Genomic DNA, 18,169 nt, shown 5'->3' with positions numbered 1-18,169 from the left:
GGGATTGAGCCCCACGTTGGGCTCCCTGCTCAGCAGGGGGCCTGCTTCTCCCCTGCTTCTCGTTCTGTCCCTCTGTCCCTTCCCCTGCTCATGCTCTCTCTGTGAAATAAATAACGTTTTCAAACAAACCAACAAAAAAGAAAATAAACTAATGGCTGGTTACCAGAGGGGAATGGGTGGAGGGATGGGAGAAATGGGTGAGGGGAGTGGGAGGTAGAGGCTTCCAGTTTCGAAATGAGTAAGTCACAGAGATGAAAGGCATCTTTCAGAGTAGGGAATATAGTCAGTGACATTGTAATAGAGATGTGTGGTGAGTACAGCATAACACGGAGAGTTGTGGAATCACTACGTTGTACACCTGAAAATTATGTAATATTATGAAATTTGTGTCAACTCTACTTCAACAAAACAAACAACACCCCCCTCCCAAAATAACAGCCGTCCTCAATCTGCAGGCTCAGCACAATGAGTTCCACTATTAAATAGCTTTGGTAAGGTAATAGTCAGAAGGTGGATATCACTTTTCAGTTTCAAAATACTTTCATACCATGAACTCAACAGATCCTTATAATGTGATGAAGATGATGCTATCTTCTACTTATGATGTTCCAGGTAATATTTTATATCCTTTGCAGGAACTAACTCATTAATCCTCATAATAACTCTATACATTTAAGTACTATTAGCAACTCAAAACTGAGAGACAAAGAGGATATATAACTTGCCAAGGTTATGGAGCTAGTAAGGAGAGGAGTCAGGATTTAAGTCTAGGCACCTGGCTTCAGAGTCCATGCCCTTAAACCATTATACTATATCTCTTTCCAGCTATTACCATCCCATCACATCAAATAGGGAAACTGAGGCAGCAATTTGGTGACTTGCCTAAGCTCAGGCACAGTACCACTACATCACGTGTAGGAGGCAGAGGCCAGGCTTTCCCCCTGTAAGCCAAGCCCTATTACAGTGTGACAGCTGAAGTTATCAACTATTTCTATTTTAAATGGTTTTCCTAACAGGCGGGATTATATGGAGAGGTGGAGCCAAGAGTGTGAAGCCAAAGGCAGTACCAACTCTGAGTCTGTCCCAACACATGCTAACCTACAGCTAGGGAAATGAAAACACAATGCATTTTAGACATGCCATTTTCCTTGAGAAAATAATGGCTACCTTTAAGTTTTGAAGCAAAGGGAAGATGAAGCTATGAAGGGGAGCTGCTTAGTAAAAGGACCCTAGTGCCAATGTATGAAGGTACCAGGCAGTGTGCAGGGAGAGAGAACACAAATGAATTACGTTGCTCCCAAATGCCATTTATCCCCACTCAACTAGTAACCAAGAAAGGGCAAACTTCCTCTAGCCTGCTGCCTAGATTAGAAGCCCGATCTGTTGTTTTCCTTTTGGAGCCCTCCATGAGAATTCCACTACCAATTCTCATGACCTATCAAATGGGCTGAGGTCTCCCTTTACCTCTGCCAAACCTTGGTCCACCCTAAGGCTTAATCCAAGAGTCCCCTTGGGTGCTACAATTCAGGTACCTGACCCACACAGGAATTCCTGGGTGCCAAAGGCTAGACTCTTCCCACTCGGAGCTGGAGCCTAACCTCCCCACCTTAGGAAGGTGGGGTTCTACTCTCTAGCTCTGGCCTACGAGAACTATTTCAAGGCTAGGTCTCTCTCATCTCAGGGCCCTTGTTTGTCATCATTTCAGACGTCTTTTCCCTAAGTGTCCTCAGTGGTCACTTAGAATTCAGAATACTGTCAATTGCTTTGTGACTTAGTGTGTTAACTGCTCCTGAATATGACGGAATGGGGTCAGCAGAGAAACCGGTTCTGGCCACCAGAGAAACAAGAATTCAAGACGGAGTGGGGGAAGGATAAAACAGTCGCTATTCATTGATGGACAAGATTGTTTATGACTATGTGCAAAACCCTAAGAAGCCTACAAAAGAACTTCTAGAACTAATACGGTACCTGAGTTTGGCAGTGTCACAGGATAAAAGGCCAATGTCCAACAGTCAATTGTATTTCTTTTTTTTTTAATAATTTTTAAAAAGATTTTATTTATTTATTCATGAGAGACACAGAGAGAGAGAGGGAGAGACGTAGGCAGAGAGAGAAGCTGGCTCCCTGCAGGGAGCCCGATCCCTGGACCTGGGATCATGCCCCGAGCCTAAGGGAGACGCTCAACCACTGAGCCACCCAGGTGTCCCAGTCAATTGTATTTCTGTACACTTGTAATGTACGACTGGAAGCCAAAATTAAAAGATGGAATGAGGGAATAAAAAAGCTAAGTGTGATGCTTATGGTAGCTATTTGTAGAGCTTCAGTGGACACAATACTTTTACAACTGCTCAAGAGGAGGGAGGAAGAATGTAGGAACACCTGCATTCTCGCTCCACCCCATTCTGAAATGCCCTTAGGGGAGGGTGCCTCAGACTGCTGAGAGGCTCTTCAGGGAATTCTTATCACCTCCAGAAAGAGAAACAATCTGCCTGGAAGCATCAGCATCGAACATCTGCATCTGCATCTGCATCTAACCTGGGAACCTGCTAGAAATGGGGGAAGGTGGGAGGGAAAGCAGGTGATTCTGATGCACACACTATGTTCAAAACAGAAACGTCCCTACTTCATTCTGTGCCTGAGACCAAAGGCATCCAGGCTGCTGAGGTTTATAGCACCCTCTGCTGGTGCCCATCAGCAAAGGCCGATCTCTGAACCAAAAACAGGCTCACATAACAACTAATTTGCCAGCCTGAGTTTTTTATTCAAATGAAGAAATGTTAAGAAAAATCCTGTTTTGGGGTAGCCCTGGTGGCGCAGCGGTTTAGCGCCGCCTGCAGCCTGGGGTGTGATCCTGGAGACCCGGGATCAAGTCCCACATCAGGCTTCCTGCATGGAGCCTGCTTCTCCCTCTGCCTGTGTCTCTGCCTCTCTCTCGCTCTCTCTGAATAAATAAATAAATCTTAAATGTGTGGGAAATATCAGAAAGGGAGACAGAACATAAAGACTCCTAACTCTGGGAAACGAACTAGGGGTGGTGGAAGGGGAGCAGGGCGGGGGGTGGGGATGAATGGGTGATGGGCACTGAGGGGGGCACTTGACGGGATGAGCACTGAGTGTTATTCTGTATGTTGGTATTTTGAACACCAATAAAAAATTAATTTATAAAAATAAATAAATAAATCTTTAAAAAAAAATCCTGTTTCCTATTATATCCACTGATGTCTCATTCTACCACAGAATTTCTGAGATCCTGGTGCATTTTCCTTTGGTTCTGCTTATGGCTTTTATCCTTCCTTCTTCCAGATTTCTAATAAAGGACCCAGAAGAGTTTGACGAAATTTTCAGAGACAACGGTCTCCAGGCCAGGCAAGTAGGAGGTGGGTGGATCAGGCCTTCTCTGCCTTAGCCTAAGGGCAGTGTCACTCTGGCCACAATGGAGATGAGTCACTCTCCTAACAAACCCAGAATCTTTCAATGGCTTCCTGTAACTTGAAGCAAAATCTATCTAGTCTTCACCAGGACCTTTGAGGCTTGCATGGTTGGAGCTCTGGCTACTTCTAAGTTTACTTCTAATCATTCCTTCCCTTGCTCACTCTTAAGCTAAATTGGCCTCTTGTTTGGAGAACATGCCAAGTCTATTTTAGAGGTCAGTGCACTTCCTTTTCCCTCAACCTCTAAATATCCACATGGTTCCTCCTCCATTTCATTCAGGCCTCTGCTCAAATGTCACCTCTGCAGAAGGTCTCTCAGTGCTATGAGATAGCAAGTGCTCTCTATCACTCTATCCTTTTATCTGTTTTCTACTGGAGATGTGTGTGTATCCATTTTTGGCTCCCAAGAGTCAATTCCCACTGAGCAAAGATCACAGGGGGGCTGTGGGGGGCACACATTAGTCAAAGTGTTTTAAACTTCATGTAACAATTAAGACTAAACACTATTGAAAAGAACAGGAAAACTCAATAAGAGAGTATTGGGAGGGGCTTGTATAGGATTTTGGCTTGAGTTAAGAGATGTAAAGCCTTCAAGGAAACAAGGAGGTGGGGTGCTATTCCTGATTTAGTGTTTTTAGAAAGTTGGGGCAATTCAATATCTTACTCATATTAATAGGGGGTGGGTATCTGGTTATTTTTGTGTTGCATGTCTGTCCAGGCCTGTTTGAGTGAAGATGGTTCATCACAGTACAGTCATGCAGAACCCTCATCTGATGTGATATTCTATAACATTGTTTATCTTCAATAAGGGAACACCACTGCCAGTTACTAGGTGACAACTGTCAGGGATGCTTCTTTCTTTCTCATATTAGTTTATTGTCCAGAAAGTAGGCTTCCTGAGGGCAAGGACTTTGTTTCATTTACCACTGACATATCAGGGCTTAAACAGTACCTGGCATACAGTAGATGCTCAATAAATGCTTGGGAAATATTCATTCAAAACATCTTCCACACTTCAGGTCCTACATATCTACAGTGGAGCCCTATATCTGGGACAGGGTAAATTCAGATCCTTGGTGTGTCTCATAGGTCATGGCAGAGCAAATGATAGCTGCTGGTGGGCAGGCAGGTATTAACATTTACCCTTTACAGAACTTTATTTTTTTTTAAGATTTTATTTATTCATGAAAGACAGAGAAAGAGAGAGAGAGAGAGAGACAGAGACATAGGCAGAGGGAGAAGCAGGTTTCCTTGTGAGGACCCTATCATCAGGATCTGAGCCAAAGGCAGACGTTCAGCCACTGAGCCTCCCAGGTGCACCCTCCTTTATACAACTTTAAAAATGGAAAGCAGCTAAGTCCTCCAGACTCTCCCTTAGACTAGACAGGACTTAGCTTCCCTTTGGGTGCTTAGGAAGACAACTACCAAAAAACCCCCACTACTCTGCAATGGCAAGAGATGGACAGGGTAAAGACTATGCTATAAATAAAATGGGAGAAAGACTTCTCAATCTGTTAAATCATCTTCCTTTTCCCATTCAATATTTTATAGTCATATGGGCTTTTAACAAAATATATGACACAGTCTGCAATGCAATTAGTCCTCCTGAAAGATGCACATCCCAATAAAGCTGTCACCTTCCCTTACTATATTACTATTTAAAAATACTTCTGCAGCTTACTTATGTAGAAAGGGAATTAAGATATCATTTTTGAACCTATCACATTGGAAAAAATGATAAAGTTCAGTAGTAGATTATTTTGGCAATGGTGTGGATTAACTGGCAAACTCATAAATTGCTAGTGGAAGAATAAATTGGTAAAACTTCTATTAAGGTCAATCTGACAATATCTAACAAAAATTAAAATGCACAAATGCTTGGACCCAACAACTTCACTTTTAGCAATTTATTCTACCGATGAACTTGCACACATGCAAGTAATATTTATTGTAGCATTGTTTGAATAGTAAACAACCTAAATGTCTCTCTTTCAGGGAATGAGTAATAAATTATGACATCTATACAATGGAGTATCATGTTGCCATTAACAAGAATGAAGCAGGGGGATGCTCAGCGGTTTAGCGCCTGCCTGCGGCCCACGGCGTGACCCTGGAGACCCGGGATCGAGTCCCATGTCAGGCTCCCTGCATGGAGCCTGCTTCTCCCTCTGCCTGTGTCTATGCCCCTCTCTCTCTGTCTCTCATGAATAAATAAATAAAATCTTAAAAAAAACCAAAAAACTAAGAATGAAGCAAATTGCATTCTTTATGAACTTATATGGAAAGAATACTAATATGTCATGTGGGAAAGAGAAAAGAAGCTCTTGACATCAGTTAGAACTTGGATGTTGCCAAAAGCTGGCCTGGCACCCAGTTAGTCCTTATTATTTTCCTTTTGAACATAAAAAATTTCATATGATGAGACCTGTGACAATGATAATGTTAAGGTAAAAACAAGGCTATCAATAATCATGTATGAACATAGATAAAAACATGAACATTACTGGAACTATAAAAATGACCAAATATCCCTCTATCCTAATATGAGTAAATTTTTTTTTTTTGCCAATTATGACATTAGCCTTGATTTATCCTCCTGCCTTAAGATTAAGATACCCAATCACAGAATGGCCCCAGCATCCTAAAAGCATCCAATTCAGAGCAAATCCACACTTCCTTAAAACTTTTTTCCCAAACCATCTAATCCAAATCCAAATCCTAGAAATCCTTTCCCAACACCCTCCAGCTGAGATGCCCTGTAATTCACCATGGTGTGCATTCTCCCTCATTGTAATGAGTAATAAACCTAACTTATTCAACCAAGGTGTGTCCTTGGAGAAGGCATTGGCATATGTTAAGTGAAATAAATAGGGTGCAAAATCATGTATATATGTGCATATATGTGTATATGCTATAATTTTATATAAAAATAAATAGAAAAAATATATTTGAATATGCATGGAACGTCTCTGGGAAAACATACTAGTTAAAAATAATTGCCTCTTGGAAGAAGTAAAGGCTGAGGCACAGAGTGGGAAGAAAAGTTTTCAGTATATATAGTTTGTTGCCATGTTCATTAATTACTCACAATTAATGACTTTTTAAAAAGATATTAAGAATCATGGGTGTCTGGGTGGCTCAGATGGTTGAGCATCGACTCTTGGTTTTGGCTCAGGTCATGGGCTCAGGGTCATGGGCCCATATTGGGCTCTGGGCTCAGCAGGGAGTCTGCTTCTCTCCCTTGGTCCCTCTCCCCCTACCCCGCCCCCTCACTTGCACACACTCTCTTCAAAATAAATAAATCTTAAAAAAAGAAAAAAAAAAAAGCAAGATAATGAGATCACAGGGATCACCCCTGTGATCCATAGTGAAGAAAAATTAGAATCCTGTCTGGACAGTTAGGCTTATCAATTTTCTAGAGGGAGTGATTTCCACCATGTTGTAGTTCCTCAAATCACATCACTACTGCTAACTGCTCTCCAGCTAGACCTCCCAAATCAGTCTCTGCGGAAAAACAGGATCAAATTTCAGGTACTTTTACATCTTATTGATGAAGGTTGCTGATTTGTCTGTATTAAAAAACCATTCGGTACACGTGTCTTCTTTAGAGTGGGATCCAAGACTCTTAAGTCTGGAATATGAACAGTTCATGGTGGTTTTATACTTCTGGCTCTCATAGGAAGTATGCTGAGAACATACAGGATTTAAATATCACACTGCTTCTAGCAGAGGCCTTACCGCTATCAAGTAGTCTTCTTCAAAGTTACAGCTGATGGTGGTAACTGAGCTTTTCTGAGGCATTCTCTTGCCCCAGCACTCCTCAAGTCTCCACCAGAGCTGGCTCCCACTCCACATTATGCCTGGCTGCCCAGCACTTGGATGGGTGGGTGAGCTACTTGACCATAAAAAAGACATGAATAAATAAATAAATAAATCATGAATAAATAAATAAAATCTTTATAATAATAAATAAATAATAATAAAAATAATAAATAAATAATAATAAATAAATAATAATAAATAATAAAATACATCATGAATAAATAAATAAAATCTTTAAAAAAAAAAAAAAAACACATACCCTGTTGGGGCGCCTGGTGGTTCAATCAGCTAAGCGTCTGACTCTTGATTTCAGCTCAGGTCATGATCTCAGGGTTTGTGAATCAAGCCTGTGTTGGGCTCCACATTGAGTGGGGAAATCTGCTTGAGATTCTCTCTCCCTCTGCTCCTCCCCCTACCCTCATGCTCTCTAAAATAACAAATCTTTATTTATTTATTTTTTTTAATTTTTTTATTTATTTATGATAGTCACACAGAGAGAGAGAGGCAGAGACACAGGCAGAGGGAGAAGCAGGCTCCATGCCGGGAGCCCAACGCGGGACTCGATCCCGGGACTCCAGGATCATGCCCTGGGCCAAAGGCAGGTGCCAAACCGCTGAGCCACCCAGGGATCCCAATAACAAATCTTTAAAACTATTTTTTTAAACACATACCCTGTCAACAGTTCCCTAATACATACACAAATCCAATTTTTTGCATGACAATCGGAGTCTTCTAAACCTTTCATCATGTCCTTAAGAATTCTTCCTTCAGGGATCCCTGGGTGGCGCAGTGGTTTAGCGCCTGCCTTTGGCCCAGGGCGCGATCCTGGAGACCTGGGATCGAATCCCACGTCAGGCTCCCGGTGCATGGAGCCTGCTTCTCCCTCTGCCTGTGTCTCTGCCTCTCTCTCTCTCTCTCTGTGACTATCATAAATAAATAAAAATTAAAAAAATTTAAAAAAAAAAAAAAAAAAAAAAAAAAAAAGAATTCTTCCTTCAGAGAGGGCTCAGTTCAAGTTTTACACACTAAATTCTGCTTGGACCCTCAGTCCCCACTGAGTCTTCCTCTCCCAAGCTACCATTAAATGAAGACAGAAAATTATCTATTGACTCAGCTGTTTCCAAACATTTCCTTCCCCTATCCTCAGCTCTTTTTTCAAAGGGAAAACCTACAAGGAAAACTAAGTATGTACAGCACCAGCTCTGTGTGAAAATGGTACAAACTCCTCAACTCCCTTTCCTCTATCCCTGAAGATGTTCAACCAGGCAGCTTTAAAACTATGAGTTTATTCTACCAATGAATGTTGGCTACCTTTTCATGTCAAATTCCCAGGTAGATTACTAATTTCCTGGAGGCATAGGCCCTGTTTTATTGACCTCAATTCAACTAATAGTTCAGCATTATATAACTGCTACTAATAGTAGCCAGCAAGGGTATAGTATTTCATATCTGGTCTTTAATACAACCTATGTGATAGGCATTTTTTTCTCCCCTTTTTACACATAAATTTAAGTGATGCTGGAAGTAAAGGCCTAATTTAATCAACGGCAGAGATGCAACCCATACCCAGGCCCTCCCAGTCTAAATCTAGTGTATTTTCTATTCCACCAAGTAGCCTCTAGGTCTATCCTGGATTATTCTTTCCCAGAGTTCCCAAGAGAAACTAGCTGGGGCCACCACCAGAGAGGCTACAATTACTAATGGTCATGAAAATAAGTTCAGTCACGATTAAGTTCATAAGGTCCCATGACAATGCTTAGTGTTTCAATTACTCCATGGTTCTGGTCTATGGAGCTACCCTACTCTTAAGAGCTATTTTCCCTTCTTTCCCCGTTCATCATTATTTCCAAAGCTGACCTGCCAGGATAGTGGCATCTTCCTATATAATCTACAATTAAATCAAAACCAAACAAACAAAAACTTTAATGTGTCCAGGAATAATTAGCTTTTTGCTTCTTTTCCCTCCCCCTCAACTTAATCCACTATTCTTCTAGTGGTCTCACGAAGATTACTTTTCTTTTCTAATGTACACAATAGAAAGGAGAAAGGGCGAATGGCTTATCTAATAGACAACTAAGAACTTGTAAATGCCAGGAACTAGATACTATATTAAGATTTAAAGTTGCTGGGCCCAATCATTGGCAAAAATAAAAATTTACCGTAGGGGATCCCTGGGTGGCTCAGCAGTTTTGCATCTGCCTTCAGCCCAGGGCGTGATCCTGGAGTCCCACATCGGGCTCCCTGCATGGAGCCTGCTTCTTCCTCTGCCTGTGTCTCTGCCTCTTTCTCCCTCTGTGTCTCTCATGAATAAATAAAATCTTTAAAAACAAAAATTTACCGTATAAAAAATAGACGAGCTACATTAGTAATGCAAAGACTTTCAAATAAGAGACTGCAATTCAACTTTCAAATGTTTTATTTTTAGTGTTTTTAAACATTTTAATACAACAAAGATATAAAATAATATATTAGTTAAATCTGGATTTAATTTAGAATCAATATATTTACTTATATACAACACTGTGCTTCAAGACATGGCTACCACAGGAACATTCACATCTTCAAGTAATACTAGTTTCTCTGTGGACAGAGTTACATTTAGGTAGAGTTCTTAAAACAAAACATGCCCACTTTAGTCCAAGCTAATTTTGCCTCCCCCACTAAGTACCAGTTCTTCTTTTGTTCCATATCAGAAATACTTCAATTGTCCTAACAATCCATAGATTCTCCAGATAAAAAATTATTAAAATTAAGCATTTTTAAGATGACATTATTAACATGGCTCGGCTGCCATTCAGACAACCCAGTAATTCATACTGAAACATTTGAAATAATAAAATGATCATAGTATTCCATCTCTCTCCCCTTCCTTATGCTTAACATGGAATACTGAATAAAAAGTCTTTGGCTAATTTAGGGTAGAACACATTCTAAAAACACCTTTACTGGTAGCTGAATTATGGTTTATAGGTTTCATAGGTATTTTTACTGAACTTGATGTAAAGTAATAAGCCACGTTTTACTTGAAATTGGTAGCATTTACTGGATGTGAGAGGTGAGAGGGAAGACCAAAACCTACTTTCACAGTAATTTCAGTCATTCAGAACCACTCAAACACAAAGAGGGAAAAACCCTCAACCTCTCTCTTTTCTCACTGGTCACCTGAAGCAGTCTGACTTGATGTTACTAACAAGTCTCTAGAGAGGTATGGGGATAATTCAGGCTACACTTTTTACAAATGCAAACCATCTTTAACTGCCAAATGAAGATGGCATTAAAACTGACATGCTTTGTTGGCTTTGAAACTATCTAAAAGAAACCAATACTGTTTAAGAAAGCTATTGGACTATTATAAAAGAATATTCTTGTCTCAAATGCCTGAATACCTGAAAGAACTGACACAGGACTATTACTGTAATTACAGTAATAGTAATTACTATTAGTAAGGGATAACTTAAGTCTACAAAAAGACTACCAAAAAATTAAATTTATTAGATCTTAGTAAGGGATAACTTAAGTCTACAAAAAGACTACCAAAAAATTAAGTTTATTAGATCACAGAACTTAAAACAAGAATATGGTTAACGTTCTCAAGCATTTTGGAATAAGAATCTTTAAAAAATGTTTACTAAAAAACTCATAATGCATTGCCTTTTGCTGAATACACTCAAAGCAGGTTACTGTTATGAATGTGACTTTGAATATATAAATAACACTTTTCCAACAGACTGTTTCATTTTGGCTATAAGAGGACTTGGCTTCACTGTTCTGTTTACAAATTATAAGATTTTTGGAATTCTAAGTAACAACACTTACGCAGGTACAGAGTAAGAAAACATACCACTTACACAACCAGAAGGTCTCTCAGTCAACAGATTTTTTTCTCATGAACAATCCACATTTCTTTAGCTGATTGGTTCTAAGTGTATTCTCATTGCTCTCTGATTAAAAACAAACAAACAACAACAAACAACAAACTACTAAATAGACCCAGCATATGGAAGTTGTATTTTTACCCTAGCAATTCTGGCCATAGAGAACTATGGAGAGGATAGCCATTTGAGAATTCTCCAGCACAGCCAAATAATTTCTCCCAAATTATTCAGTGATAACAGCACACTTGCCTTCTTCAAAACCTCCTACTCCTTGTGAACTTCAATTACCCTTCAGTAACAATGTCCTGCATAGACAAAAGAAAGAAAAGAAAAGAAAAGAAAAGAAAAGAAAAAAGAAAAGAAAAGAAAAGAAAAGAATAAAAAGACTATATTGCCCCCAGGAGTATAGAGAAATGAATCAAGGACTTCCAATATAACCTCCAGTTTGTATCCCCAAACCAAAAGTCTTCTTGGTTCCTTCTATACTGAGGTCTCAGTATTTAAGGATATAAGCCTCTCATAAGCCTGCAGCTGTAGAGAGGGTCAAAAAATACATAGATCTAAGGCATGGAGCTTTTCTACCTGGCCACATTCACACCAAAATGTGAATATAAATACCACTCTTCCAAAAAAAAAAAAAAAAAAAAATACCACTCTTCCAATGGTTTACACTTTGACAAGAAAAAAAAAATACAAAGACAAAATCTGGAAATTTGTGGACAAAACAAAAAACAACTAAAATATAGGTTTCACATTAAAAGAAATGGAAAATAATTTTGTGTCAAAGTTTTCCAAGAAAGAGACTTGGAGATGATTAATTTATGTAAACACTGCCTTGTATTAGTTATAACAATAAAATGTAAATTTACCTTAACTTTACCTCAAATCAAATATGATAAATGCAAAGCTGAAAACTTATTTTATAATCTTCATTGCAGTCTACTGTTAGGCACTCTCAATGTCATTAGCTCTGCAAAGTTAGTTGCAATTTTTTTTTTCTATTTTGTTCTAGAATAGAATCCATATGAAGGAAAGAACACTGATGTTAGGAAATTTACCATTAAGTTACTATCTGACATTCTTGAATTAATGTTGCCACAGATTTTTTTCAAACATTTTTCCAAAAGCCAACACTCGTCCCTCCCTAGCTAAATACAGTCTTACTTGTCCCTTAGAAAGAATGGCAGTTACACATTTTTTTTATCTCAAGGGTCAAAGTGCTCTAGGGTAGCACAGGAAACATCCCTCATGTTTATGCAGTTTCCTTAGATGAAACGTTGACATTTTTGTCCCTTGCATATATTAGAATCAACAATTTAAGATATTATAAGATTCTAAAGTATTAGATTTAAAGGCATAATAAAACTAGAATTGCCTTGTACCATTTCTCAAGTGAGAAATAAAAAATAATGTTAAGAGTAGACTCAAAAACAAAAAAAAAGAGTAGACTCAAATTGGGGTCATTCAGCACTGGTTGAAACTTGTTTGCATAATATTCTTTTCCTGTCCAATCCATTCAGGATCCTCTGTAACTTATACAGGGGTGGGAATATGACTCAAAGTGCAAAAATAAAATATTTCACCCACATTAGAGTGGGCTTCTAAGCGGCCTAATTTTAGACCTCATATGCCAGCACTTTTTCTAACTCCTTGTTTTAAAATGGAATGTAAAAACTATACAATTAATATGCCAAGTAGCTAAGCTCAACCAGTTGGGGCTCAAAATCCAATTCCATAACCGTTCTACTGTCATAACTATTAACCAAAATCATTAAAAAGTAAAGTGACAAATGTTTTCACAATGGTCAAATTACTTAAGGTACTAAATTTCTAGTGTTGTAAACAGCAACTATGTTGTATCACTTTCTGACTGCCAAATTAAGACCAAACAGAAAGAATGTATGTACACAATTGTATTTAAAAATGAAAAATAACAAAACCTTTTCATATCCAAATATGTCTGACACTGTTCACTTCTGATGGCCAAGAATGACAAATTTCAAAAACCAAAAAGTTGTATTATGCCTGCAACCTGTTATAAAGTTCTTTTCGATCACAGAAAAAATATTCTTTGCATGCATACCTCCCTATTCACGGACATTAGAACTTTATCTAACATTTAGTAAAACACTCCACTATTTTGCTCATTAAATAACATCACTTAAAGGCATAAAATTGGGCTGTCATATGTCTAGCTAACAACTATAGCACAAAGTTGTTCCAGGTACCTACCTAAAATTAAGCCAATTTTATTATTATGGATGCAGCCATTTCTCCCTCATAAACACTTACTGATGGTCACACTAAACCCTCAGAACAAAATAAGAACTGCATCTTCTGTTGCACCTTTGGAGAAAAATGCCAGTACTATATTTGTACTTTGTCACCTCATGTACGGCCTCTTCCATTCTCTTCTTCTTTCAGGCATCCTGGTATGTTCAGTATACTTTTCTTAAAGATGGTTCAGAAGGCAAAAATTATTTGTTAGTAATACAGATCACTTTCTACAGTTGCATTTTTAAAAAGATTAGTTCAAAGAACAAGTACTGCTCATTTGATGGAGGTTTTTCTTTGAAGATAATGAGGAGCTTAAAAAAATTATTTCTTGACTAGAGTCCTAATGAAGTTAAGCAAAACAAAACAAAAACACTTTCAACCAGCAAATTGCTTAAGTTCAATACAAGTACTCAACAGGCGAGGGTAACAGCCTGACTTCAATCACAACATTAAATTTGCCAAAAGAGAAGAGTCAGAAACATCTACTTAAGCTTCCTATTCAAACGAATATGTAAGGACTCTTGACTGCTCTTTCTTGATTTCTATAATCACAGCCTTGCTCAAAACATGAAACTTCACTTTGTCAACATATAAGCCAAAAAGCAAGGCATCCAGGAACAGCTTAGGAGGAGAAAGCAAAGTTATTCACTTTCAACTACTGTATATTTAATCATGAACCCATTACAAAGATTGACTTTATCCAATTAATCTTTTCATTATTGCTGGTTTTGAAAATGGCCAACAATATTCATTAGGTACTGTACCATTAACATTGCATTCAAAAAAAGAAAACATGGGAAACCAAATTCTTGCTCTCCTACTCTGCTGATATGCTCTAGTATTGGCTAGAGTATGGTAGTACAAAAAGAGTCTTGTCGTGATATAAAAGGCAATAAACACATCAATGGAATAATGTTCGTGGGCAGCCAAAATGAAGAAGATTCCAAAGAGGTTGAGAACCCAGGACAAAGTATGCAAGAAATTCCAGCTTCTTGGCGTATCTGGGAAAAGGACAAAGATCGTTTTAAAACCACATTCTTTCCAATGCTTCTAAGTCACATGTTTCTTAGGTCAGTCTGTCACTCTTCACAGAACTTGACACCCTTCCAACAGCCTCCTCTGCAGCCAGTCATCTAATATGTATGGAAGCACTAAAGAAATACTTACATTCAGTGACAAAGAAATTCAGCATAGTTAGGACGACTGTGTGGCCACTGAACATGTAATCTCCACAAGTGTGAACACCAGTTAGGGTCATCCCAAAGCCACTCCAAATGGCAAAGGCCCGGTGCAGTTTCTCCCATACACTGCCATATATCTATAAAGAAAGCTACAAATTAGTGTTTCAAGTGCTTGGAGAGGTAGGGGCTTCCAAACATCCACTCACATTGAAATTCCAACACTGAATGACTTAGAAATAAGATCTAAACAAAAGCAACCAGACTCCCAGTTTAATTAATTCCAGATATTAAATAAAGGATGGTCAGATATATTCTGGTAATTAAATGTAATCAGTAGAATACAAATTTCTCTACTAAGGATTCGTTTACAGTGAAAAAAGTCACTATTACACAAAATATTTTCAAGTTTTTAATCCAATAATACAGGAGTATTTGCTGGCAGTTCTTGCCAATAAGAAATAAGCTATAACAGAGACAATGGCTACCATTCAATCTCTATTCTTCCCTTCTTCACTGGTAACAGAATGTCAGATTTATTTGAAATAACGAACTCAACCAAAACACTGCCTCCCTAGCCTAATTGCAGCTTGGAATGGTTTTGTGACTAAGTTCTATATAATAAAACATAAGTGTAAGTGTAAAAGATTTCTGGGAAGGTGACTTATAAAGCAAAGGGACAACAACCAGATGAAGTCTCTTTTGCCTTTCCTTCTGAAAGCCTACAACTCAGACATGATAGTTGAAGCTCCAGTAGCCATCCTGGACCACTAAGTGGCCTTGAGGATGCAAGACAAGTGTTAGGACAGGAGAGGAGAAAGAGAGAAGCACCACGGGTTTTTGATAAGTACATATAGTTACACATGACCTAGTTTCAGATTTCTCTTATGAGACAGAACCATTGTTTATTAAAACCATGCCATCTTGAATTTCCTATTATTACCAGTCAGACCTAATCCCCACTCCTGTACATAAGTGTAAGAAAGTAATCTATTTTGAGGAAGAGTTCAAGAATTTGAGTAACAGTCACTCTTTTAAAAAGCATGGGGCATTTAATTTTTAAATGGCATTTAACATACAATAACAGTACAAAAAATCCTAACATGTTATGTGCATTTACTATGTGTAGGACATGCTGCTAAGTGCTTGTGTGTTACTCTATTTAATTTCTAAAACAATCCTATGAAGTGATTTAATTATGCAGCTGAGAAAACTGGCTTAGAGTGGTCAAACAGCTAATAAGTAACTTAACCAGGATGCAAATCCAGGAAATCCAATTCCAAAGTCCTGTGTCTTTTTTTTTTTTTTTTTTTAATTTATCCATTCATGAGAGACACTGAAAGAGAGAGGCAGAAAGACACAGGCAGAGGGAGAAGCAGGCTCCACGCAGGAAGCCCGATGTGGGACTCGATCCTAGAACTCCAGGAATACACCCTGAGCCGAAGGCAGATGCCCAACCGCTGAGCCACCCACCCAGGCATCCCCCAAAGTTCTGTCTTACGGGGCCTTTCTACTTGCTAGATGGGGTACTGCCCAATTCATAAAGTAATTTAATAATGTCAATTAGATCTTCAAAAAAAAAAAAAACTCACAAAGAAAAAAAAACAAAGTCCTATGTTTTAAAGATTCTACTATGGCTAATTAACAACAGACATACCTTATTAGGTATCATGATTTCATTAGAAATCTCACCTGCTACTTATATACACCGAGCTTTCCCTTTCTGCCTCAGTGAAGGGCAGGACAGGAAGATGAATTTATTATTGGAGAAAAGGAAAGATAAGTTACTAAAATACACATAGTTTGTTCTTCTAAGACCTCTAATGAGAATAGGGATGGAGATGGTAACTCTTGTGAAAGTAAAAAATCAGGCAGTGAAGAACAGAGACTGCTAGGAAAATATTCTCAGCCAAGGGCAGTGATGCCAGTCAAAAGAAAGCAATCATCGTTGAGTTACTCAAGTCTTTCTATCCCTTCCAATTTTAAATGTCCCAAATATTCTGTATCTTCTTTACTTAAGGTGGGCATTCTACATTTTAAAAACAGGTAGGTTCTTGGTTCTGTCCCTAAAACTCCTACTTCTGAAAATGACATTTCTTTCTTTTTTTTTTTTTTTCTGAGAATGACATTTCAAGCAATTATTTTATTTCAATGAAAATGCCCTATGGAGTTTACTATAAGGGATGTGATCGCTAGTTACTATCACCTTAACTTTCTATTTTTAACTGCTACAAATAATACAGGTCAATAAGTAGGTTATATTATAATGTAAAGCAATTAACAGTATTCAGGGCAGATTTGAATAGAAATGTCCATATATAACTAACTGATAATGAAAAACAGTCCTTAGAGACAGAAAAGGAGCTATCCATACTGTAGAGGAATGGTATCTAATTTATTTTTGTAGCACACATTACAGCCCTATGTACATATATCATTCTCTTAGTGGCTGACCCACAATTAAATCCCTCAGCTACGCGAAATTCTCTTTTCAGTGGAGTAAGCTTCTATTTTTCTTCTTTAAAAAAATCTCTTCTAATCAATTACCATAATTTTGGGGGAATTATTCTACCCCTATTTCATAGTACATACAGAAATAAATTCAAAAGAGTAAAGATTTAAATATATAACGTAAGACTGGTAGGGGCACCTGGGTGGCTCAGTCAGTTAAGCATCTGCCTTTGGCTCCGGTCATGATCTCAGGGTTCTAGGATTGAGCCCCATACTGGGCTTCCTGCCCAGCGGGGGTCTCTTTCTCCTTTACTCTCTCTCCCTGCTCATGCAAATAAATAAATAAAAATCTTTATTTTATTTATTTATTTTTTTTAAATCTTTAAAACATAACAGTGTAAAAGTCTCTCATCATCTTTCATTAATCAGAATGGCAATGACTCCAGAAATTGATAAGGAGTGCTGGCAAGGGGTTGGGGAAACTGACACACATACAGTGTTGGTCATAGTGAAAAATTTGTTTTTTTTCTACTGGATGTTTGTACAAAATGTATTTAATGTGTATATTCTTTGATTTCATAATCCTACTTCCAGGAATTTATGTTAAGTAGACGATTAAATAAATGAAAATGCATAAACACACAAGAACATTCATGTCGGTACGTTTTATAAATAGTAAGATTTGGAAAGAACATAAATGTACATCATTTGGAAACTGGTAAATCATACAATGGAACACTGCAGCTATTAAAAAGATGAGGTACAGCCATATGTATTTCTTCAGAATTAAGTAAACAACATACTATTAAATAAAATATAAACTAAAAAACAATGTCTACAAGGTAATCTTATCTTTTATTTTAAAAGTATCTACTAGGGCGGCCCGGGTGGCTCAGTGGTTTAGCGCCGCCTTCAGCCCAGGGCCTGATCCTGGAGAGCCGAGATCGAGTCCCACATCAGGTTCCAGTCCCACGTCGGGCTCCCTGCATGGAGCCTGCTTCTCCCTCTGCCTGTGTGTGTGTCTCTGTCTCTGTGTCTCTCATTAATAAATAAATAAATAAATAAATAAATAAATAAATAAATAAATAAATAAATAAAGTCTTTAAAAAGAAAGTACTATATAAATTTATGTGAA

At 38.1% G+C, this 18,169-nt stretch overlaps 1 protein-coding gene and 1 long non-coding RNA gene across 5 annotated transcripts in view; one reads left to right on the top strand and one right to left on the bottom strand.

Annotated features, from left to right (window-relative positions):
* Positions 1-1,766: 1,766 nt before the first annotated feature.
* On the top strand, positions 1,767-5,627 carry LOC106558706. Its single transcript, XR_005357984.1, has 3 exons — positions 1,767-1,964; positions 3,304-3,377; positions 5,427-5,627. It is a non-coding gene; the product is annotated as an uncharacterized LOC106558706 (long non-coding RNA).
* Positions 5,628-9,651: 4,024 nt separating this feature from the next.
* The window catches only part of SAMD8 (sterile alpha motif domain containing 8), a 49,498-nt gene continuing 40,980 nt past the window's right edge, over positions 9,652-18,169 (bottom strand). For all 4 annotated transcript variants that reach the window (XM_038534439.1, XM_038534442.1, XM_038534441.1 and 1 more), the window contains exons 5-6: positions 14,573-14,723; positions 9,652-14,406 (exon numbers count right to left, since the gene is read on the bottom strand). In XM_038534439.1, coding sequence (XP_038390367.1) covers positions 14,102-14,406; positions 14,573-14,723 — 456 coding nt within the window. In that variant the 3' untranslated portion in view covers positions 9,652-14,101. The remainder of the gene's footprint in view (positions 14,407-14,572; positions 14,724-18,169) is intronic.

This window comes from Canis lupus, chromosome 4 (genome assembly GCF_011100685.1).
Source record: "Canis lupus familiaris isolate Mischka breed German Shepherd chromosome 4, alternate assembly UU_Cfam_GSD_1.0, whole genome shotgun sequence".
Classification (NCBI taxonomy): Eukaryota; Metazoa; Chordata; class Mammalia; order Carnivora; family Canidae; genus Canis; species Canis lupus.
This window is presented reverse-complemented; position numbering and strand designations above follow the sequence as displayed.